This window comes from Hesperophylax consimilis, chromosome 1 (assembly GCF_061612785.1).
Source record: "Hesperophylax consimilis isolate HC1 chromosome 1, BYU_Hcon_1.0, whole genome shotgun sequence".
Taxonomy (NCBI): Eukaryota; Metazoa; Arthropoda; class Insecta; order Trichoptera; family Limnephilidae; genus Hesperophylax; species Hesperophylax consimilis.
Window position 1 is genome coordinate 5,351,022 of NC_142836.1, and position 26,694 is coordinate 5,377,715.

At 34.1% G+C, this 26,694-nt stretch overlaps 1 protein-coding gene across 4 annotated transcripts in view; it reads right to left on the minus strand.

Moving 5' to 3' along the window:
- Nucleotides 1-26,694, minus strand: part of RapGAP1 (Rap GTPase activating protein 1) — a 627,781-nt gene that overhangs the window by 44,457 nt on the left and 556,630 nt on the right. For 3 of the 4 annotated variants that reach the window (XM_089641478.1, XM_089641530.1, XM_089641438.1), the window contains one exon: nt 17,958-18,115. In XM_089641478.1, coding sequence (XP_089497604.1) covers nt 17,958-18,115 — 158 coding nt within the window. Of the gene's footprint in view, nt 1-17,957; nt 18,116-19,570; nt 19,666-26,694 lie in introns of those variants that run through there. The other variant, XM_089641600.1, reaches the window with a different exon arrangement.

Sequence of the window (26,694 nt, forward strand, 5' to 3'; positions counted from 1 at the left end):
TCTCCCATGGTATGTGACATTTGCGCTCGTAACTTATCTTCGTTAAACGCGATGGAGAAAATATAAATTATAATTAAAAATCAGCCGGCTATTTATTACGAGCATTTCAATATAACTGATGTGAATTGTTGACTTGATTATTTCTACACCAATTAAAATATTACGGCAGTATTCATCTGAAATTATACGATTTTTAATTTGTTGTGTACAAAAATATGTGTTGGTGGATTTTACAATTGATGTGGGCATTTATTGAAGAATATAATGAAACCACATATTCTGAATTGTTATCATGATAAAACCAAATGAATTGGAATGTTAACACCATTATGATTTTATTTTTCGCGCAGTCGGTATTGTTGGATAATTTTATATGTAAATTATTGTAATTCAATGGGATTTTGGAACAGTTCCTGTAAACCGTAAACCGTCGATGCCAAAAAATACCACGGTAATACCGTTGGTATTTTATGTATTTCCGGATCAAATTTGAATAATTGCCAGCGTATTTATACTTTTAGTAGAATGTGAAAATTAATAGTCAATTGTTCTATTCTGATGATGTAGTTATAACGCCTCTAGTTAGCAAGTTAAGTAATTATTAAAGTTAGTTAACTACATACCAAAATAACTGTTTTGGAATATATAGAGACTCTTCCATATTCAAATTTGGTATTTTCATCTTAGAATACCGTCAAGGCGAAGCTTAATGCCAAATTACTATTTCGATGCATCTTTAAAACGAATTGGTGTACATTATGAATACCAAAAAATATGCTTAAGATAAATTGGAGGTTTTCCTATCGTTTCGCTTGAGTAGAATACAAATAAAAAAATAAATTACTCAATAAAAAATATAAATTTAAACTACTAAAAAAAATTTTTTTTCAATAAAAATGTATGAACGCGTAAAGGAAACAACTTTAAAAAATACAGTATTTTGGCTAAGATTATCTGTTTTGTGCTTGAAATGGAACATTTCTAGACTCCATTTGTCAAGCGATTTTAATGCATATTACCTACAATATAAAGTATACCAAGAATATACACATTTTTGACTTGTAGCTTCCTCTTAAAAATGTGTGGAAGATTTAAAGCTTATTTGATTCAGATCATCGTACTAAATGTGTCATTTTAATGTTTTCATTAATAATAATTTATTGATTTTAAAATCATCTAAAACCCTAAACTGGCATTCGGCCAGATCGAAAAAACTGTGTGTAACAAACTACTATACTATCGGTAAGGAATAGCCACGGACGCCTTAAACAACCAAAAGCATAGATTTTTAGGGAAGTATTTGGCTTAGCTCATTTAGTCATATTTTGTTATGCTAGTCATAGCCAATGTGTGTCAAAAATAATTATAAAGTATAGGAATTTGTCCAATATACAATATACATCATGTTATGTTAAAGAAATATACTTACGTAGTGATTTTTGCATAAAAGCGAATGTTATTTATCGCCTTCAGCATTTTCACAGATTTAATTCATGAATATATAAACATGGGAAAAGGTTGTCGTTATAACAGTTTTTTAAGAAGCAGACATATCCTACAAGCCACGGTACCATTTTATGAAAACAATTTATTGTGTTTTTGTTGCGTAATGTTTCTGACAAGTTATCCGTGAAACAATTTGGAGCCATTTGTATCTAGCTCTGTAAAAGCAAGGCGCCTCACAAGTCAGCGAGACAATGGAACACGTTTGAAGAATTTTCATGTCATCTCGGTGTTTGTACCAGAGAGGCTGTCGACTGCAGTTCGTGTTTTATAAGGCGTGTGAGACGCTCCCTCTTATTTTTAATATTTATAAGGTTTAGCTTGGGTACGGGAATGCCGTTGGGATTAAATAATATTAATAATAATACATTTATTTCAACACATTGAATTTTGCTTTATTATGCAATATTTCACGAGCTGTATGATGACCTCCGTGGCAGAGCAATAATTTCCTTGAAGCTGCGAACAAAGGTCGCGACTGGGAAATATGGTAATGGCAAATATATACACCCATTCTTACCCCTCTCTCTACCTTACTTACTCCCGCCAAAGCTGATATTATCTCTCTTTCTTCTATATTTCCCAATTTACTTTAAGTCTGTTTTCATTTTTTATGTCTTTGTAAAGCTCCAGGTTGAATCGAAACCGGTTGGTTTTGTATATTATTATAATCGATGTATATAAATAAGAGTGTTTGGCGGGCGGCGTGACTTTTTTAATGCAAAACTAAAGTTTTTTCCAAGATTGAAAAAAGTTGATCATTTACCTTCAAAACAAGAGTAAGGTCATTGTCTACACGAGATTTCCAAAAACCACCTCCATCTCTTTTCTCACCTCTTAAAACAGAGTTTTGATACTTGATGAAATTTGCACTTGTTCTAAATCTCTCTGAGAAACTCTGCGTAAAGCCCGGAACGCCGGGAACTAGTAGTACTAGTTACATTAGTAGAACTCAATGAAATTTAAACAAAGTATTTTTTTTATATAAATTATAAATAAAACATTTGTTTGGTTTATTTCACAGGATATCAAATATTTTCTAACTATATTTAAACCTGGTTCCAAACTAGAACATTCTCAGGGTCGTCCTGGTGAAAAACCAACACTCAGAATGGAAACTCTTTCAACCTATCCTTCCTCTACTTTTTTCCATGTCTATATTTACCCTCATATCGTTCACCAGGCGGGGGATAAACAGTTTTATAGTCAGTTTGGTATCATGAAAAATAAAAATAATATAAATAAAGTATTTTATATAATAAGAACTTTGTATAAATCTGATAAATGTGCTAAAACTTGTTCGCATCATACGAAAGCGTGAACTTTCTAGTAGGTACTTGCCGGTGGTAACATTGTTAACCGCAACTGAGTGGAGGAAGGTAGGTACTCATCGTCTGAACTCGACGTGATCTCGAGAGGTGTACAATGTACAACAGACGTCACATTATACACAGACAGGCGCGAGCCTACGAAATAATTACAAAATCATTCTCAACATCGTATCCAGCGCATAGGTGATTTTAATTTAAGTCTCGCGGCTCGTGGTTATACGAGCGTCTGGTTTAGCGAACAGCAGCTCTGTCGCACCTGTCACATTTACCCTCAAACAATACTGTACCTGGTCTTAACGCATAAGTATGGAGTATCAAGTAGGGGTGAAGAGTTTTGCAAGTGGTTTTTGTTTGTACCGGATGTCGCGTGGGCCGGGCGACTCCCTTTGCAGGTGTGAGAGAATATCTCACGAATACGACGCAATTGATTATATGACAAACTTGAAAGAAATGCTGCAAAAAATACACGAAGGCGTTTGCAAATATTTTTTATGGAGATAGTGCGGAGGCTTAGAAAACAAAACGAAGATGAATAATCGATTTCTATTTGTAGAATTTATTAAGTATGCTATGGTAGTTTTACATCATAAAAATATTTCAATAAACGTAAGGCTTACATGTATCGTATTTTGTATATTTCGTGGTTCACTTCCAGAGTGGTATACACTTTCAATATCGCCCTTATGAAAAACCACAATTTAAAATCTAAACGTTGCTTGAAATGGCTTTAGCCGTGTTTGATGACCGGATCTGAATAGCTAGGCTACTCCCCACCTTCATCTTTCCCATCTTCCTATCCCCACTACCTTCAGCCTAGCAGATTCCTCAATTGGGGATACCATAGTCTCACTGGCTCCAGACGGTTGGAGACATTTGGGACTCTTGTGTGGAACTCACGTTAAACAAATTTAACACCCAAACTCGATTTGACATTGAAAAATTTATAAATTATTTATTTTCGTTCACTAATTACTAAAATGGATAATAAATTAATGATGATCCATAAAAAAGGCTTTATTATCACGGACTTCTTGGACTTTACGAATCATTTCAACTACATAAGAAGAAACTATTCTATGTCGGAATCGTAAATCGTCGAAAGACACTGAAAAATATTACTTTTCTGTAGGCCTTTTTAAGAAATACATTCGACGATTTACGATTTTTTAGACCTCGAAATAAGTAAGCTCGAATCGATTCAGAATGTGTTATTATGTTCGTTATTTTCAGAAAATATATTACAATGTACTGCATTTTCCTTCAGCGTGGATTGCAAATGAAAGGTTGTCCAGATCAATACCATCCAATTTCGGCCATAAAATTCCAAAATATGAGTCCGTTCGGCGCCATAGAGTCTGAGATAGGCGTCCGAGAGAAGATTAGTTTCATTAATTGACAGACTTGACGCCCTGGACCATCCCGTGCTTCTTATTTAAAATTTAACATCCTTTTATTCTTTATAAAGATACAATTTGATTAGATTTTAACGCAAAACTCGTGATTGAATTATGGCTAAAACATCACATTGTTTCCGATATGAAATTTCGTCAAAAGTGGAATAATAACACGCGATAGGATCAGGAGTGAGCCAAGCAGGTGTGTTATTTTGCCCCTATTTCGGCTGTTCGATCCACAATGGCGGTCATGACCTGAATCATAGTCAGTAAATCATGCTAGCTACAATCCGAAAACAAACACGTTTACTGTGACGCCTAATTCGCACGCACATTTAGGAATGCTCCATCCCATCCCTCTATCCGAATGTGGACTGTGGGTTTTAGGCATGCCGCTGATAGATCTATGTAGCTATGATGTAGCTCCTTTATTTATATGTATAACATCTCCCTCTTTCTCGTAAACCATGTATTTAACAGAAAGTGAGCTTACAACGGAGCTCTCAGCGATTATATCCTTACCCTTGGTCTATCCCTTACCCCCGATTAATCACACAGTCGAAAGCGATGATGGCTAAGCTGTAACCTCTTCCCTTTTTGCACAAACGACAGATATAACAGAAAGATAACTTACAGCCGAGCTCTCAGTGGCAGGATATAAACTGAATGCTGCCTCGGACAAGCGACGAAGAGTAATTATTTTGCTATGAAAGAACAATTAAAATTGTATGATGAACTCCGTTTCGGCGTGATATTAATCATTGGCGTGGAACTAGATTGAATCTGGCGTGGGTAGAGCTATCAACGAAGAATCTATGGACATTGTATTTATAAATATAATAATAAATCCAAGAAGCACGTTTTCGTCGAGTGACTGACAGTATACAGGAAAAGATTTTGAAATTGAGCTTATTAGAGTAAGTAACATGAAACTTTCGGGTGTTTTGTTATGAAGTGGATTAGAAACGTAATACTTGTAAACAGGGTGTTGATTTTAGTTAACTTAATTAATTTTGCCGAGGTTTATAAAGAAAAAATAATTTTAAGTCAATTAATTGTCTGGTCGGTGGCTGAGTTGGCATCGGGTTTGGGTCCCACCCAGGCGTAGTGTGTTCAAATCATCGGCTGGCTAAGTCCTCCATCACGACAGTAACATTTTCCGCTTACTGTGGCGGTAGTAGGAGATTTTCGAATACTGTCAGGTTATTCGTAAACCGGGAATGTTTGTCTTTCTTTTAAATTTTTTTTAAAGATTGACTTAAAAAGATCATCCCATAAAAAACAATGTTTTTTTAAAACAATAAAAAATAGAACCATTTAAAAATATGCATATTTTTTTGTTTGACTGAGGATTGAACTTTTCTCCCCTAGGACTGGAGTCAACTGAGCCAATTTTTATACAGTTACAGATTAAGAAAACAAAACGTTTTACAACCGCAATAGAGTTACATTGAGATGATCGTACAATAGGTATGTTGGCAACATTCTAACAACCCACGCGTACTAAAATTTAATATCTAACACACCATTGTTTTCCTGTAAGCAATGTGCCATGGGAACTCTTGCTAGACACACGCTACATAGAAATAGAACAGTATTTTATTATTTTAATGGTGTCTTCCATCATACGTATTTTAGCACGATGTTTGACGGAGGAAAATGAGCGTATATTCGGTTGTAAAAAGCCTACGTAGATTTGAGATTACTGAGTAGGTACTTTTGTTGGTATTCTGGACGATTTCTCGGAACATGGACAATTCTCACTAATAGCGTGTTGTGATGAAGATAACAGGTGAATTACCTGTGTTCGTAAATTAAATAAAACTGACATGCAAGTGTAGCCGGAATTTAAAAGTCGTAAGTATAATGCAACGAAACAAACTAAAAATGATTAGGAGGGTTTAACAACTCCACTAATATTTTACTGTTACTGACTGGAATACAAGTGGCACTCTCTCCATTGGAAAAAATACGTATTGCGAATTTATTAAAAATTATTGATAATCTGGTTAAAAACGGGACTGCAGGCCTCTTCCTGATAAACTTTTATTAAATTCGTAAAAATATAGGAACATTTCTTCATGCACTTGCATTTGCTTTGATAATATACAATGACGAAATGCGGAAATATAGGGATTTTTATGAACACGTGTTCCGACATCGTGATAATATATTTATTGTGTTTTACTAAAAGTTTATTAGGAAACCGATCAATTCATTCGTTAAGAGCCTGCGATCCCGTTTTTAACCGGATTACGAATAATTTGAATTTTAAGTTGATAAATAAGCAATTTTCATTGTTAGTTATTTTTTTTGTACACACACTCCTGTTTTATCCATATTCACACTTATCTACTCTTGCTTCTTTTATTCAGATGCATGTTGTATATTCTCCTGACTCCATTCTCTTTCTATTTCCTAGAAACTCACCATAACTGCATCGATTTTACGATATTTTGAACATTAAAAATGCTTCTAGCATGCTAAAATAAAATTTATTTGCTTGACAAGGAAATAATACATCTTAATACTATTTCAGCTTGTAGTTCAGTCACTTGCAAACATTGTTTTTATTTTATTTTTGAAAAAAGCGCGTCGAAAATTTCATATTTTTTCACTTGTAAAAGTCGTAGTACTTTATTCTCGGAAAGCCTCGCAAGACTTACTTTTATTGTGAATAACACTGATTTAGCTGGAAAATAAAACTCGTAAATATTTTCATATTTCTTCATTATATTAAATTTTTTTAAACATTAAAAAGAAAAAGTATATTTCGCTGAATATAAGTCATTATACTAAATAAATTACTTAGGATAGATATTCAAGATTTTTAAAACTATATAAACACATTATCTGGTAAGACGGAAAAATTTACAAAAACATTATTTTCCAAAAAATAAGTAAGCTATTACAGAAATAGTGTCAGCCGAAAAATGAAGGGCAGCTCGACATTGTAGCTGGCACACTAAGGGTTAAATCACATAAGCGTTCCTTTTTTAGCTAGTTTATTATGCTAACATCGGCCTGATATTTTTTTTGATATCCAGATTTAAAAAAATACATAAATCGGTCTGCATGAAATATCTTGCTTAGGGCGATGCACTACGTCGTGTAATATTTTAAATTGAGCCGCTATCAATAACAACCCTTACGTACATGGCGATAAGGTTTAAATTCCCGCTTAACACCATCCGCCTGTTTTGATTTATGCAAGAAAAAAACATGGCCAAAAAGTGCCTTTTCTTTTATTTTGTGGATGTTAAGGCATAAATTTTTTTTTTCTATCATTTTATAAATAACTTAAAATGCCACATTATACAATAAAATCATAACCGAAAATGGGTTCGTAAGTAGGATATTTTGAACTTTAAAGCAGTTTTCTTAGGCCTTATACATTTTTTTTTTCTGGGCTTATAAAAAGACTTATCTAAAAATACTCCATTATTTCAAAGGCCAAGATGTATTCTACTCGCAGTATTTAATTAAAGCATCTGAAACATTTCTAGGCGACCAGATTTTCAAACCAAAAACATGATTTTGCAGTACTACGTATGGCATCGCCTTAAAATGGTGTTAATATTAAATAATTTTAAGGTCAATTAAGTGAGAGCGATTTATGAGACCCCGTGTCAAGGACCAAATTACAAATAATATCGATCTCCAGGAGATACCTTCTCAGGAGGAGGCTAAGTCATCAATAAATCAGCCATGACCTTAACATTTAATTCATCTAAACAATACACTGCCAAAGCCGCATAGCGCACGCAATAAGATCGTTTGTTCGACGAAAATAATTAAATTTTAACGATAATATTGCTCCGTGTAATTTGTCAAAGCGAAATGCGTTGAGAATAGCTCAATGGCAAATAGCCTATAAACGTGGCAATTAGAATGTTGCTAATATAATTCAAAGCAAATCATTTATTCGTGTCTCTGTTCCATGAGGTTTTTTATTATTCTTTTAATCGGTACACGCAATCGTGAATTAATTATTCAAACAAGTTAGCTGAAATGAGTTAACCTTTTTTAAACGCAATTTTTTGAATGTCTGCTAAGGTCACAAAAAAAGCATGATGTATAGGTATACTTTTTGTACGGACACGGCCGGAATCTTTATCACTGGTCGAAAATCTTTCCCCCGAAGTAACACGGCCCGGGGGCACGGTTTTCTCACGTATTTTCCGCTGACAAAAGAATGTTTTCGTGTTTTCAAAGAATGCCCGCCGATAAGCTTGCCACAAAGGTATCGGTGGGCCAAGGATGTTGAATTTGTTACAATACAAGATGAAATCGGTTGGGTACTACTTTCAATCTGGAACCTTATGCATTGTGGCATTGTTACGGGTAACTTACGTTATGTATTTAAAAATTCCCACATTTTACAGATTATTCGTATTTTCATACACGTAACCTTCTAATAAGACTATCATATATTTTTAGTTCCCTCTCTTTTCGAAATTTTTCTATCATCAATGAACTGTTCCCCTTACAAACTGCAGCCCTGAAAAATTCAGCAATACTACTGCTAATTTATTAAAAAATCTCTTCAAATTAATGGTAAATCCAGTTAAAGGGATTGCAGGCATTACAAATGAATTAACAGGTTTCCAGATAAACTTTTAGGAAAGTACGCATTATCATGATGTCGGAAGACGTGTTCATGAATATCCAAATATTTTTGCATTACAAAATTATTTATATCGTCATGCTATATTATCACGGTAAATTGATAAAACGGTTCCATGATAACTCAACACAGTGACAATTCAACACACTTTTAAAAAGTGATATAAAGTCATTAGGAATAATGAAAAAAAATAAATTTAAACCTAACCTAACATAACCTACTTAACCCAGTTAATAAAGTTTTTGTTTCATCACTTTCCATGACTTTATATAACTTTTTAAAGATGTGAAGAATTATCATTTTGATGATTTATCCGGTCATCCGATAAAACATTGTTAAATTGATTAATAAAGCCGTTAATTTATTGTTAGGGCAAAAATCGATTTGTCTCCGTGAACAAGTTATGTACATTACCGAAACCATAAAGTTGGGAATATTCCTCCACCTTGTTTACCATCAATCTTATCTGCATGAAGACATTTTATCGGTCCTAGTGAGCATTTTAAAAACACATGCCATACATCCAAACAATATGTAAACGCATTTGAACTGCATATTTATTATTAAAAGGGTGCGTTTTAATTAATTAGTTTAGAGAAAACACTTGCCGTATTAATACTCGTACCTAAAATGACTTCATTCAACTCAACATTCATAGATAATTTAACGACAGTCCAATTTGACACAGATAAAAATGAGTACGGCTTTTTTACCAAAATGCTGGTAAATATGTGACTGTATGATAATTTCCCAGTAAAATATTAGTCATTCAAAATATATTTATTTTGAACACGTGTTCAAGCAGGTGCCCTTATCAGAATAAATATAGTGGATAAGATAAGATTTTTTGTATTTCTTGTATTTTTTGTATTTCATTTCTTAACTATGTAACAATTTCTACACATTTTTGTTTTATTGAATTTTATTTTTCAATGTACATTTGTTACTTAAATTTCGTTTACTTTGCCACCGGTTTCGACACAACCGTGTCATTAACTATCAATCTTTAAAAACTAACAAATAACAAAAAAACTAAAAAAAGTAACAAATGTACATTGAAACACAAAACTCAATAAAACAAAAAAGATAGGATACGAAACTATTATTATTTTGGAGAACATGTGTTCCGACTTCCTCATAACATATTCGTCCTTTATGATAGTCTGTTATGAAATTTGACAAAACAATCAGTCCCATTTTTAACAGGATACCGAATAATTTTACCAGATTTTTATCAAATAAACAATATTTCAATCAATTTTTTTAACGGATTTGAAAACCATTGACCCTTCATTCCGAGTTCAGAGGGAGGTCACAAATATACGACGTGTTATAAAACTGAAATCGAGGGTCTATCGTAAAAATGATTGCCGAGTAAACATCCCCTACGTATTTAACCTTGTCCGATTGACCAACCCCTAGCCTTTAGAAATACATGATTGTGAGAGAAGTAACGGCTTCCCTGTTTAATTAATTAGTGGACATTTCCTTCGTGTAGTAATGACACAGTTTAACGATCTTCACGCTTCGTTCCCCAACTAAAGCTCTGATAAAATCCGACCTATGACGAAAATTTACGAGTTCAGACTTCAGACCTTTACCTGAAATAATCGATTAACTTACGTGCCGGCCAACATGGCAGGCTTTTCGCTAGTATCTAGGTACTACTAAGAATTTTTTGGAAGATTTAAATACGCAGGTTTTACGTTTTCGGACAGTTGGATTGTCAAACGGTGAATCAGAAAAAAACATTAATTTATATTATCAAGCAAGAAATCTGAAATGAAAATAAAGTTTTCCTCAAAATATTATGAAACGAAAGTTTAAGTAAAAAACTTCTAATTGGATTGGTAATCGTCAAGGCATGCGCTGAGGAACTGGAAAAAATGATATTTCGATGACCAGAATGAACGCTGCAGTTGATCGTGATTACTTCAAAATATTTGTTGTCATCACTACATAAAAAATTGTTTAAAATAAGTTCATAGTAATATTGCATTTATTGCTATCCAGAAGCGAAGAGTACGCGATTTATCAGTTAGCAGTTTTCAAAAATATTTGCCCTTTTGCATTTTTTTCCCTTCCTAAAAGAAGAATCCTTGGAGCCGAAAGTCAATCTATCACCGTGGGCTCTGTTCACTTTACAATGTGTAATTAAAGTACTTATGGCCTAAATATTAACTCATAGATATAAATTTTAATTTAATTCTACGAAGTGTGATAAAATAATAAATAAATATATCATTGAAAACAGTATTAGCGACTCTCAAATGAAAATTAGATCAGAAAACGATTCGGTCGCATCTAAGAAATGAACCCAGGATCTCACCCTTGCCGGGGCTTTGCCCTACCACTGAGCTAATCCGACCCTGTCCCCTTCGGTCATATTTAACTGTGCCATACTTCGACTAAGTACTGCCAGCATCATCTTCATTTTTATTGGCTGATTACAAGATTGTTACCGAACTAAGAAGAATCTTGCAATCACACCTTATCATAAGATAACAGCCAATATACAATGAGAGCAGCCAAACACTTTGTTAATTATTATACAATAGCATCAATAAATAATTTTTTATTTCAATTTCACAAATGATTGCCTTCTAACCTTTACTGCTGTATACAGAAAACGTACGTGTACGTATTTTGCAGGAGAAAAATACCACGCTTTTTGTATGTTTATTCAATTTGTAAAAGACAGAAATTACTGTAATGGATGTTATTCAAACATGAAATGAGATAACTACTGAGGTTGAAAGTGAATTAATTAAGAATACATCACGAAAATTAAAGCAACCATGAATAAATCGTAACTGTATCTATGAGGCCAGCCATGACCCTCTTAGTCGACGAAGATCTATCCACTGCTTTTTCAGACACAATCTCTTCTCAATATGGCCATGCAGTTTACTCGCCATAAACGTTCGTATCACTTTCAAATCTGCGATACATGGGTATAATTATTACTGCACCGCGAAACAAAACCGAGGACTTAGCATATAATTAGCTTCGAGCTTTAGTGACAAGCTGTACTTGAGATTGATTTAATGATAAAAATATAGTTCATTGATTATATTTTATATGCGAACTCGGGTATCGCATAAGATTTGTAGACATGCTTGCAGGATAGACACATAAACGAAATTAGTACCTACTTTTGTATACGAAGTTGCAAAACCTCTCGAACGGTGAGTTTATACGGTACGATGCTACATATATTATGATTTGTTTGTTCAATATTGTTCATCTGTTAAATAAGAAAAAGTGTGTTTAACTCGGGTGAACTCACTAATTAAAGTTGCTTTTAATTAACAAAATTTTGAATCGTCACGGATTGAATAATCACTCTTTTAATTCACAGAAATCTTCTTTGGGTCATTCGGTTCTAATTTAAAAGTGTTTGAAAACATCGTGCTTGTTTTTCGCATTGAGATTTCTTGTGAAAATTAACACAAGTGTTTGTATACGGTCCTTTTGTTCTGCAAAATATTAACCGACTCATTTCAATTAAAGTGACAGATAATATCAGTACCATCATTAAGAATTCAAAAGTTTCTTTAAATGGCTTTAGTCGTATTTGTTGACCAGGTCTGAATAGCCAGGTACTTCCCCCCTGTGGATAAAATCAGTTTATTAATAATATAATATGTAAAATAAATGTTAATTAATTGTCATTTTTAAAATTGGAACTTATATTTTATGATTCAGACAATCGGTAAAGCACAACCAATTAGTACATTTTCGACAATATTTTTTCTTGATCATTCTGCAACAATACAATTGTCCTTGTTCCGATAAGTTCTTTACATAAACTTTCAGCTTCAGAAATCACAAAATAATTATAATATCCCGTCATTTTCCACGCTACTACATTGTACTTAAGAAGAAGATTACTGGCTTTCCATAAGAAATTTAAATGCTTTCGAATGCAATTATGATTCTTGTAACTTGATTCGATTTGCATACGGTATGATGAATGTGACATTAGTTTTTGCATACAGACGAAGATGAATACGAACAGCTTCCCTTTCACAGCATGCATATTAGGTGTAAAGTGTACGGCAACAATAAGTGATTTCATACTTTCTCCTTTTAACCACTTGTCCAAACAAATCTGTTAAAGAGCAGCATCCGAACTTTCGCGAATCATCTGGTTAATGCTTCATTTACTTTCTAACATGTGGCATGTGAATCACGTGTACAGCGCAGACTGGTTTAGTGTTTAGATAACACATAAGAAACTTTTTATTATACATTATGCATCGGTTTCAAACATCCACTGTGAATTTAAAGCAAGTATAATCATTCTAAAGTGGAAGAACTGACTGGAAATTTTCAGCGGTATATCAGATTGTATCAATATCATAACTGAGAATGTAATTAACTTAATGCGTGTATCAAACCGATTTCTGCTACGAGCAAAATATATAATTCATCCTCACACTATCTTTAATATGTGAATTATACACATATCTAAGTTCACAAGACTCTCTTTTGCTCTTCTTAAAAGCTATTTATCGTAGTTTTCCACTATAGAATTTGCATTCTGTTTTTTAGCCAAATTTATTAAGTTGTCTAGAATAAACGGCACGAGTGCCATTTACGTACATGACTGTTATTGACTGTCATAGTGTAATATATAGCTAATAAATAAATTAAAAATTATAAGTAAACAAGACAAAATAATGTACATTAGTTCAAAGTTACTGAAGAAAATTAAGTAGAAACAAAAACAAACAACCTGTTATGCAATGACCTCGTTAACATATGCACCACTAAAATGTTTAATTATTACAGCTTTATACTTCAATAGAGGCATATTGAAAACATCAGCTAACATAGCACAAGAGTTAACATTGATGTGTAATATATTTTTAACAGAATTGTAGCCTGAAACCGTAGGATAATTGTCACAGTATTACATACTATAGGTAACCTTGATCTAATGGTAAGAACATGAAAGTGAATCAATATAGGTTAATAATAATCGTTGTAGTTAACTTAGTGGTCGATGAATTAGTTTTTGACTCGGTAGTTATAGATTTGATTTGCAATTTAAAAAGAGAAGTGTAAGACTGGTTCTTATGATTGATGTTAAAAGATCGACGGCTTTTACGAATTTCAATTTACATTATTAAACACTGTTAAAATAATGAACAATTGTGAATCCCATTACATAATCTTATAATCCAATGACTTAATCTTGTCTAGACAACGTGAAAAGAATAGCTACCCATTTTCAAATATTTGCTATTAAATAACGCAAATCCAAGCCCCAGAAGTAATCTATGTTATATATTCCTTGAATAAGTAGTTAAACTAAAAGCGTTGGTTATTGCTTGAAGTTCAGTCATGTAGAGTAGTCTTTCGTCTATTTGTTCGGCGATAAATTTCCCAGAAAGAAATTCGCCTCAGCGGTCACGTACAATTCCAAAAGCCTAAATAGTGGTTCATCCTCGGGACTGAGGAAGGAAGCCCGCTCGATTTGGTTATTCTATTTATTTATATAAAAATTTTATTAAGGACGCGACCTTATAACCTTATTTTATCCAGATTTCAATTATTGCGACCAAGCCGAAAGCTCGTAGACCGTAGCATATTAAACCATAGGGCAAATCAAAAGAATTGTGGCTGTATTCATTATATTCTTCCCCATCCTATAATATTAATCACAGTAATCAAAATATGAATGATTTACAACTAGGCACCGGTGAGTATGATTAAGTTTTCTCGCTGCGAATAAATAAGTCCGTATAAATGGAACACGTGCCTGCTCACCTCAGTAAGAGATGGTGGTACGGTGTTGTCTCACGAATATGATTTCTGAACATAATTTCGTAAAAACTCCAAGGCGTCCAAGGAGTGGTAAATGTAATGGAGGTTTCCGTTGCAAAATAGTATTAAAGCCTAACGGCACTTCATTGCAAACCATTGCCATAACCAAGAAACAAAAAAAATGAAAGTACATAACAGGAAATCTCAAACATTACGTATTCAGAAAGGACATTGGCTAAATACTAGACGGAAATGTCTCTGGGGTCTTCTCGGGATGTGTGAAATATATTCATGTTTTATTTCGGAATTGTATTAATATTTAAGGAGAGGTTTTAGCAAAGTAACAATTATTTTTGGCGCAGAATATAATTCAGATTTACTTGAGATTACATGAGATGCTCGGGCTGTCGCATTCATCTCTTCTAGTATTTTATTGTTTCGTAATGTAAAATGTAATTTCTCAAACGAATATTAATGAGCAAACGGTTCACAAAACAAAAGAAAAATTAAGCCTCGGCACACAGAACATAAAACAACGTTCTGTTCATGGTAAATTGAAAATAATGTTTCGACAATGTATCCGTTCAATTTATACAAATAATAATATTATGAAATATGACCTGAGGCGCCAAGCAACATTCTACAAAGCGGATACATAGCGTGGATCCGCATTAGTATAAGCTTCTCCTGTTATTGTATATCTATTGTTTAAACTAAAGTCGTAAATAATTAATAATAAACCCCCAGAGTAGTTTTTAAAACTTCTGCATCATTTATGGCGGGCGGGGAACACGAGTGTAGGAAGTACGAAGTTTTTAGTTTGGTGGTGTTCATACTTCAAGCTGCAAGTTTCCAGAGTACAGCGGCAGTAAATTCTAGACTAGGGCGACTCGTGGAGTATGGAGTATCTCGCAATGCCATTATTCATAACCCTGGAGGAAATAACTGGAAGGAATGGATAGAAGAAAACAGGATGAAATTCCTTTATTTATTTACGTCAAATATTGCAACTTATAAGAAGTAATACTTGAAGCTAGTGGATGAGTTGTTGTAAAGTATGTTGGCGAGAGAAAAGAAGACTGATAAGAACTGCGAATGCCGAGAATTGAAATGATAGAGAACTGAATGCAGCAGTCGCAAATAAAAAAGAGGCGTTATAGGAGATGAGACTAGCAGTCCATAATAGAGCTTTCATACCAACCAGTACATCAGTATGATAGTGGCATGGGGAAAGGAGTAAAGTAGAATGAATGAAATGATATCCCAATTTTTTAAAACCATGTATGGTGTGATTTTTAGTTTGTTAGGAGTCTAACTAATCTCGTGAAGAAATATTGCATATTGGGGGACTACCAGGATGAGGCTTTATCGGTTGAGGTAAGATTTGAATAAATAAATACCAAATAATTAAATATCTTAATACGATAATATATTTAAGAGAACTAAAGCACGTGATATTTCCACCTGAAGAAAATACACATACATTATAAATATTTTCGCCAAAGTTGTGGATAATAAAGTATATATGGCTTCGGATCGCTTCAAACCAAGCATCGCTCTCGGAATTTTAGCAAATATCGTCTGCGAAAAAGCGGACGTGAATAATCCACGTTTATAACATCTAGATACTACTAACGCGGTTGTTTTACTATATTTTTGATCCCACGATGAGCTGATAATGGTTCAGGACTTTTCATGTTTTCAGGATGTTTTTCTTTGCCAGAGAGAAAGTAATGAAGCAAATAAACGATTTCCACACAAATCGAAATTTGTGCCTTTTCAATAATTTTCAAGTAAATCAAACAATTTGAATAATCTCCGCAGGTTATATGAATCCAGGTGCCAAAAAGATCTACATAAATTGTTTGAATTCCGCCAATCATAAAGATTTGATTTAGCTTAAGCAAACACGCATAAAGGTGAGTCCCTCGCCTTGCGCTAATCTCCCCACCGACACGTGCGCCGTAGCACGGAGCCTCTAACGATAATGTTCGCCGGGAATAAAAATTACATTTGTCAAAATATCGGATGAAGGTCGAATTTGAATATGGCGGAAACAATAGATTAAAAAAATAAGACGAGATCAGGAATTCATGAAACACAGCAATGTTGTTGACTGTATATGTTGGGACATGCCTGTAATGGTATTGTTGTGAACACATAAAAGTGTGGGTTGATGTTCATTTGAAGACTCTTATAAAAATGCGAGATTGTTTTAGGCTGTCGGATGGGTGAAGAAAAAAAGAACACGATTAAAGAATAATTTGCAAATATGATTTCAAGCGTTGTGTGCGTCACAAAACAAAAGCTCAACGTGGAGTTATTTTAATATTTTCAAAAAAATTCACCTCGCAAAGTACATACGGTTACTAATTCAAGTTTGAAACTTCACTCAATTTGTGCCCAGTCAAGTCCAGAAACAAAGTTCGTAGAGTTTGCTATCAAAGTATCAGACCCTTAACCTTAAAATAAACTGAAGCGCGAACTTTGAAAGATGAATAAAAAACTCAACAAAATTCAAAGCGATAAATAAACTAAAATAGCGTATCGCTTCATAAATTACATTTCGGTTTGCAGATAAATCAATAAGATGACTCAAAACCCAAGGACGGGTTGTTTCGGAGAATTTGAACAATTCATCAAATTTCAACGTTCATTTTCAAGTACTGTGAAAGATTTTTTCAAGTTCTGTTTTTATTTCAGTTTTGTCAAGCAACTAGCCTATAATGATATGATAACAGAACTTGAATTGGACTTTCACAGAACCCGAAAATGAACGTTAAAATTTGATGAATTTTTCAAATTCTCCGAAACAACCCGTCCTAAGTTAGCTCCCATTATGTCACACGAAATGTCCTGGAGTCAATAATTCAGATGCATTTACCTTATGTAAAAACATTTTTTCATATTTATGTTTTTAGCCCGACAAACTGAAAAAAATAACATTTTTTACGTTTAGTTAGTATGTTTTCCATGTGATTGCAGGCTTCCGCGCATTTACATTTAAGTTTTATTCAGACTTAGTGCTTTAGAACTTTAAAGTATCATTAAATGAACTGTGAAGATTAACCATAACTTCTGCTCAATGTATGACATATGTACCTTAGAAATATGGGTTGGAGTTTAAACTCGGATCCATTGTGGTAGATTTGTTACACGGTTACAGTTCTCAAGTTGAATACGGGTTGGAGCAAATACACAAGTACCTGTAATATGGAACAATCGAGAACTTGGGGTTAAACTAATAATATAAAGGATGAAATGAGATGGGTTGGGTTAGGTTAAATAAAGTTAGGTTAGGTTAGTTTGTAATAATATTGTACTCACTCTTCCGACGAAGAATCTCCGATAGCACTTGGCCGTATCATCAGTCTCGAACTTGGCCCTCCACTGGGCGCGAGGGGGCAGGGCGGGGGCTCCCTCGTGCTCAGCCCCATCAGCCCAGTAGCCCCCCGCCACCGGCAGGACTATCATCGGGTATGGTCCTGAACAAAATAAAATAATTATTATTATATTGTCTCAATAAACACTTTTTTTTCAAAAATAGTACCTATGATCAAATTGCTATGTATCTTTACAATAATCTATTAAATAGTTTTTAGTACTCGGAGACAAGCTTTCTTTACTGCTAGAGAAATAAAACATATATTTTTTATTTTTTTTGTAGTTTTATCTTATGTAGTACAACTTGAAACTTTTCCCGGCGCACTTAATTTGTACGTTGTTCTTTTTAGAAGCGCAAAAAGATTTTAACAAAAAAAACAGTGGTTTTACGGGGTGGTTTGATATCACAAAAGGTGTTAAACAAGGCTGCGTAATGTCACCGTGGTTATTCAATCTATACATGGATAATTGTATGCAAGAATTGAAAGAGGTGGGATTGGGCGCGAATTTGAATAATTTGAAAGTATGTTGCCTGTTGTATGCTGATGATGCGGTGCTGATTGCTAATAATATAGATGATCTACAGTCTCTCGTGTCTAGGATGAACGAAGTATGCATGAAGAATGAGTTAATGATGAATGTAAGTAAGTCTAAAGTAATGGTGTTTGAAAGAGAGAGTACGAAAACAGTGTGCAATATAATTGTGAATGGGGAATACTTGGAGCAGGTGGATGAGTTTGTGTATTTAGGAAGTATGTTTACGAGAGATGGGAAGGCTGACAGAGATATTGAAAGAAGGGTGAATGCAGGTAATTCCGTTAATGGAGGACTAAACGCCGTAGGCGCTAACAAAAAATTGTCCAAAGAAGCGAAGTTAGCAGTCCACAACGGAGTGCTGGTACCTACCTTGATGTATGGAAGTGAGGCATGGAACTGGCAAAGAAAGGATGAAAGTAGATTAAATGCTGTTGAAATGAGATCCCTGAGGCGTATGTGTGGTAAAACCATGTTTGATCGTGTGAGGAATGTGGAGATCCGCAAAGAGTGCAAGGCTGATGTAAGCGTAATGAGTAAGATTAAGAAAGGGACGCTTAGATGGTTTGGGCATGTAGAGCGAATGAGCGAAGATAGGAGTGTAAGGAGGATATATGATGCAAATGTGAATGGTAGCAGAAGTCGGGGACGCCCGAGGAAGACATGGCACGATCAAGTGAATCAGATACTCGAGTCGGGCCATGTCAAGAGTCAGAATAATAGAAGAGTATGTATGAGACGATGTATGAATGTGAATGAGGCAAGGAGTGTGTGCCAAGACCGAGTTGTTTGGCGGTCCGTCCTCTCTGCCTACCCCTGCGGGGAAACGGCGTGATGGTTAGTTAGTTAGTTAGTTTTATGTTAACCACATTAAATTATCAACTGTTGTTAAATAGTAAAGTTTACAGTTACTCTAACATTTAATTAGTATTACAGAAACTTTCCCAGAAAAGAAAATCAGCACTATTTACATCATGCACAGGTGGAGTTATTAAATAAACATTTTGAAGTATCGCCAGTACCTACTAGAATAAGCAGCATTTTAAAAAACTCACTTGAATTTACAGTTTCCAGAACGCAAGCCAACGAAATTATGTTAACGCGAAAATCACACTGAATAATGAATATTTCGTACAGCTTTGAAAATATAAGTTTGACACAAAACCCACTCAACTTTAATGCAAAATATGAAATGAGTGAAGTGACAAAGTTTGTGCGAAATGTAAGCCAACTGGGGAGCTGACATCAGTCACTTTTGCTACGTTCTTACGTTGTGGAAGTGTTAATTAGCCACAATTGACAAAGGCTTGTCACGACTCTACCTCGGGTATTTTCCAACTGATTCTTGACACCTCACAATGCACGACACTACAATGTTGTTTGTGCATTTTGTGAGGAGGAGTTATTAGCGAGTTCTAGGCTCACGTGGGCTCAAATTATGAATTTATTCAAACGATCAATATAGGAATTTTATATACCTTTTATGATCATGAGTCATGTCATGTACGAGTAGCTATTGTTGTCCTTACGGATGAGTTAGACGCTTCATGCTGTTAAATTTTTAGTTGGTGAAATCGGCAGTTTGATCGTGACACTGCTAATGAATCGTTCAAAAATCATTGTTGTCCAATAGACGTAAAAAACGGTTGTTCTTGTACAATTTTCACTTCGCTTCGTGACGTGACGACGAGGTAAGACTGATGCGAACTCAATTGTTCACTGATGTCAGTTGAACAATTGCGCCAATTTGTTCAACTGACATCAGTGAGTAACTTACAATAAATCATAACTACGTGCAAAACCTTTGGAATAGAATTATACAAATACACCTTTGTCCATGTTTTGCAACTTTGGTTGTAAGGCTACAAACTTGTGAATTCTTGTGTGTTCGTAATTTTGTACCTTTTGACGACATTCGTCGACGCAATGTGTAATAGGCAGGCTTCTGCGCCTAAATAATACATAAAGAATATTGTATATAGCTTAGAGCAAACGCAATAATGCCATTTTATACCGACGGCAACTCTGACAAATCGTCGCGGCGCTAGTGCTGCTGGCGTCCGCCGGAAACGAGCAGAAACTTTTTCAAGCTCCGGGCAATGCTTTCATGAAAGCTCTGAAACAATATGCTGCCTTGCGATGTTTCACGTATTCCAGTTGTCAGTTTAGAGAGCTTTTCGTTTGAGGTTGACGGATAAACCTTCATAATACGCATTAGGTACGCTTTGCTTATACTTTGCTGTTAATACATATAAGAAAATTTGTTACGTGACAGTTGTTATTCTTGAATATTTTAACGTAACTCTCTGCGTTGAATATTAAATCTGTTTTATAAAGAACAGTGTCTGTGGCCGGAGGCGTGTAATCTACAGATTCCGGGATTAACGAATTTTGTACTCTTATTTATTAATGTTCTCCATAAAACGGTTATATACCAATATATTACGGAGAACATTACAAATTTGAGGTACATGTTAGTATAAAAAAACATGACTGTCTTGGGGCAGTTTTATTCTCTTGCGACATACGTGAAAATATAGTTGGCTAAACTGTCTGTTGTAAATGTCGATGGTCAATGCAGAATCGTTAAGTAGTTAAGTCGCTATGTTGATTGGCTATGATAGACAGAAGTACTCGCTTCCGGAGCATAAGAAAGTGCATGGGATCTCCCAAAAGTATACTTGATAGGCACATATAAGTTAACGTCTTTCAACAAAGGTGGATTAAGTATAGTTCCAGAGATTAACTTTAAAAAATGTTTTCATTTGGTTGATATTTACACGAGTCGGTAAACTAGCATTTTTAATAATAGTTTAATCAAAAATATATTAATATCAACCTGAAAACACCTTCGATTGCTTATCTGACCAACCTGTGTAATGTTTTAGCGTTATTTTCAGGTAGAGGTGTGATTTACCATTCAGTATGCAACGCTTGTCATTAGTAAAGTGTAAAGCGACGTTCACACGGCTCCAGGTGAAAGAATGAATTGCGGGCAGGTTCTTGTTTACAGTCTGCGGTTAGGAGTCGGTGAGAGGTGGCTACCAATCCACCCATTACCCGGTGTGCCCGCTGCACCCGGGCGACTATGGGTGTTGCAACCAACCCCCCTACCACCACCACCCCTCATGTAAATTACAAGCGCAGTCGGGAGCTGACGGGAATATTCATGGAGCATACCGAACCAGGGTATTATGGGGGATGAAAGAACTGTAGAGGGGTGATATATTAACGATAAAACTACTGTTTATTCTGTGTAAAAATCATTATATTGCTAACCAGTTGTTTAACCTTTAATATTTTCTTAAGAATATTCAATTATTAATACGCAACAAAATTAACAAAAAAACATGCAAATCAAGTTATCGGTAAAGCAGATGAAGTGGTTTTTATGAATATTATATGATAATATGTTTGTAGAACTAACAGAGGCGCAGTGAAAAGAAGACTAAATATACTAGAAAAGAGACTTCTTAGGTGCTGTAAGGTGTAAAACTATGTATGACTTATGATATCATTGTGTATGAAAGTCTGAGGAGATGTATAATAATGAAAGGCGGTTATAAAGATTTTCAGTGTGGAAGATACTTAACATCACCCTGGTGAACCACCACCGATCAGAATTGAAACGGTTTTAACTTTGAATTTATCTAAACAGTCAGGCACTCTTCCCCATCTTGCCATTCCCCATATCCCTCCCCTCCCCACTACCTTAAGCTTCACAACATACCCCACAATAGGGTATTTTCACTGTTTGTTTTTTATTCTGGAAATAATTATTTTAATTTTATATTGAGGAATACATTTTCATTAGCAAATTAAAATGTGCCATTTTAGATTTGCCGCCAAAACGACATGTTCGTTTTTATTAGTGAATTCAGCGGCGTCAAAAGCCGTGCGACATCGGTGACTGTCATCTTACCAGAATTGGCGTTTTCGATGTCATAATGACGTTGTAGCCAGTTGAAACCATTTCAAAATGTGCGGTTTCAGATCTTTAAAAATCTTTTTAGTTATAAAAGTTGCACATTGTCAGTATCATTATCAAAATCATAAAAATAAACTTTAAATCTTCCACACATTTTTAATGTTATTCATAGTTAGTGAAAATACCCCACACATACATGATCAAGCATGGGACGCTTAATGAAAAGGATTTACATGTTTTTACAAACACTTCCTCATCGTGATGCTGCATTCTCAACAGTTTTATGAACTTAGGCTGTTTATAGTAAAGCAACGCAAACTGCGAGTGGATAGCCGGAACATCACCAGGTGAATAAATTGCTCCTAAAGTTAATACTCCAATGAACACAGATTTAGATGTTACTATAGATTAAGTAATACTGAGTTCATTTTAGTTCCAGTAATGGTATCATTAACAATAAATCTCGTAGATTTTGCCTTATTACTAAACCAAAATTAAAAATATATATAAGCATTAAGAATATAACCAGCGCAGCAGTTACCCAAGTCTTATCTTAATGTGTATAAATAATGTTATATTTCAATAAAAGATCAAATAAATGCTCAATTTCTGCTCCAAGAACATACATTATAGTACTTTATGTACATTAATCCACTTATTTATTACAATTTTCTTGGTAAGAATTGTAATGCGGCAGAGAATTTCAAGTCTTTAATGTGAATTCCGCTTCCTAAAGTTAGCCACTCTCCCAAGAGGAAACCCAAGTTACCCGAAAGAGTTTAATCGATAATTCAATACCAGGTTCATTCACCTCGAGGAATTTAGAAGCAAGATTAGGTAATCACAATTCCAAGCATGCCAGTTTGCTGAAAAAGGAAAATAATTGCTTTTGGCATGAAAAAACCCCGCGAGCTAAATGCGATTGGGGAGTTCTGCAATCTTCAAGTTAATACACAATGAACGAACCCAAACACTTTAATAAATTCAACCTAATAATAGATATTAATACCATAAATTATATTATACCATAATTATATACATACATATAGAAAATGGATATTGCTAATTTATTAAGAAATAATATCCTAAAATTATTGGTAAACCGGTGAAAAACGGGATTGGAGGCCGTTTCCTAATAAAATTTTAGTAAATTCGTAACATATCGGAACACGTGTTTATGCACCTGCGTTTATCTTGATAAGTAATATATAATGACAAAATTCGAAAATGCTAGGATTTTTATGAACACGTGTTCGGAAATCGTGATAATACATTAGTATTTAATATATCATATCTATCAATTCAGTTGTTAAGTGCCTGCAATCCCGTTTTTAACCGAATTACGAATATATTGAAGAAATTCTTAATACATTAGCAAAACTCATTGTTCTCCTTGTACTCATATAAAAATGGTTTCATAAGAACTTATATGTTATATGTAATATGTAGGGGTAAACCAAAGACAGTTTTATTTATTTGCGTTTGTAAATTTTTTCTATTACTGTTCATATCTACTTACCTTGAATTTTTTATATCCCTGTAACGTTTTTTAAAATAAAAAAATAAATAAAATAACTTATAAAAGTAAGGCTAGACTCAAATTGCAATTTTTAAACTTTTTGTTTGAAAAAACCTGTGGTGTATTATTTTTTTTCCTAGAAAGCGATTGTTTTCGTGGCGTGGTAGTAAACTAAAGGAGTATATTATTTGTTTACGAAAATCTTAACTGGAGCAGGGTTTATTTTATTCATACTAAGAATTAAAAACATCCTCTCAACGCTATCCGTTTCCGGTAGAGAGGCGTTGGCGTCGCTTCCCCGGACGCCGGGATTGGAAGCGTCGTTATGAAAAGCGTCATGCTTTTCCAACGACGTAATACGCCGGTAAGACTAACTGTTTTAATGTTAAAACAATATTATGTATGTACCCACTGAAAACTGACTCCTGAGCTAAATTGATAATATATTTTGATATCAATACCTTAACTTACGTGATAACAAATTATTATATGCATTAATTACTCGCCTTATAATAATTTGTTATCCTTTGTCCTATGCATAAAAACCTTGTCTTATAAACATTAGTTTATCATTAAAAAAAAATTATTATAAGTTATGTGATTAAATATAAATGTAAAGTTGCTCATTTCGATACAGAAATTTCCCAGTGAGATGAGCAACGGAGGATTCTATTGTAATGAACCATTTTATTAATGAATAAATAAGCTTAAGTAAATTAGAAAATCTGTTTCTATGACGCAGCAAAAACAACGGAGCTGTCATCGTTAGCCTCTTGAAATTGGCATTTCTTTTGCTGTCTGAAATTTCTCGGTAAGCGCAGCGCCATTTTCAATTCTCAATTATGTTTAAATAATAAGTTATGGAGCTTGCACTGATAAGTGAAGTGACTTGAGTGAGTGAAAATGAAACCAAAGGCTGCACCCCTTCAGTGAGCTTAAAGTATAAAACTAATAAATTATACCACCCAAAACTTTAGAGGTGTTTCATTCGAATGAAATACTTTAAGGCGATGCCATACGTAGTAATGCAAAATTATGTGTTTTCGGTTTGAAAATTTGGTCGCCTAGAAATGTTTCAGATGCTTTAATTCAATACTGCGAGCAGAATACATCTTGGCCTTTGAAATGATCGAGTCTTTTTAGGTAAGTCTTTTTATAAGCCCAGAATAAAATAATGTATAAGGCCTATCAAAACTGCTTTAAAGTTCAAAATCCCCTACTTACCTCTCCCATTTTCGGTTATGATTTTATTGTATAATGTGGCAAATTAAGTTATTTATAAAATGATCGAAAAAAATTAAATATTTATGCCTGAACATCCACAAAATAAAATAAAAGGCACTTTTTGGCCGTGTTTTTTTCTTGCATAAATCAAAACAGGCGGATGGTATTAAGCGGGAATTTAAACCTTATCGCCATCTACGTAAGGTTTGTTATTGATAGCGACTCAATTTAAAATATTATACGACGTAGTGCATCGCCTTAATTTAAATATCTTCAAATCCAGTTCAAAGTCTGAGATAGTTACGTAGAGATATGCACTATTATAAAACTTGTAATAATCGCTGCGCCGTTCGTAGTCTGTTCACTGAGGTTAATATCCTTCGACGAGTTAATTTACCACCAGCTTTGGCCTAGAAACCATAGAAAATAAATTATGGAAGAACGAGCATTTTTTATTATATATAACGGCTTTTGTAGAGTTTCATAATTTCTGAAAACTCGTTCAAGTCGAGAGATTTTCTCTTAAAACAATTCAAGCTCTCATTATCTTGAATCAAAGCAACTTTAATATACAAAATGATTGTGTTTACTGAGAATTCTAGTGCTCAAACTTAAAGAGGTTCTTTAGTTATTTACCAGTTTTGGTCCAAATACTGTAGCCATTACCGTTGACTTCTGTTTTGTGTACATCTTATTGAAAACATTATTTCAAGAGCAATAAATGTTTAGTGATAGCACGGAATAAATATAGTTGCTACCTTACTGAATAACTTGACCTAGAATTATATTGAGCACAGTTTTGAAACTAATAATAATAACAAAGAGTAGGTACACAATATTTTATTTTATGAAATCTACGAGTATATAGCTTATTATATCTAACTCAAGTTTTGTGAATGCACAAACATAGGTTTAACACAAGTAATGTGCTAATTATTAGTTTTTGTACAGGTTTATAATTATTTAATAAACACGAATGAACAGACAAAATAGCGTTACTTTGTTAAATGGTTTGTTCTATCTATTCATTTATAGCAGAGTAAGGTGTACAATTAAGAAACAATCTTGCTAGACGAGAGAAAGAGGCGAGGGAAGCAGAAGTCAGAAGAGGTGAAAGGGCGATGCAGTTAGATGCAACGGATACCTTCGATTCTGTGGGAGTATCGTATTCGCTTGAAATAATCTGATCTTGAGTTTCGCATGTTTTTGTAACGCTGCAAGCAATACCAATAGTGAAAGAGAGTAGCTTAGGCAATTAACCGTAGAAAGTTTAATATTAAGCTGCGATTTTTAAAAGAACTTGTTTCCTTTAGCCTTCAAATTTTAATCAGTTTTTAAAACTTGGTTAATGAGAATTTTACGAGTACTCCACTCAATTGAGCTTGAGCATTCAATTAATATAGACTAGTAGCCCTGTCAAGAAGATGAATGGACCGAATTTAATCTACATAGCAGATAAAAAAAAAATTGTGACC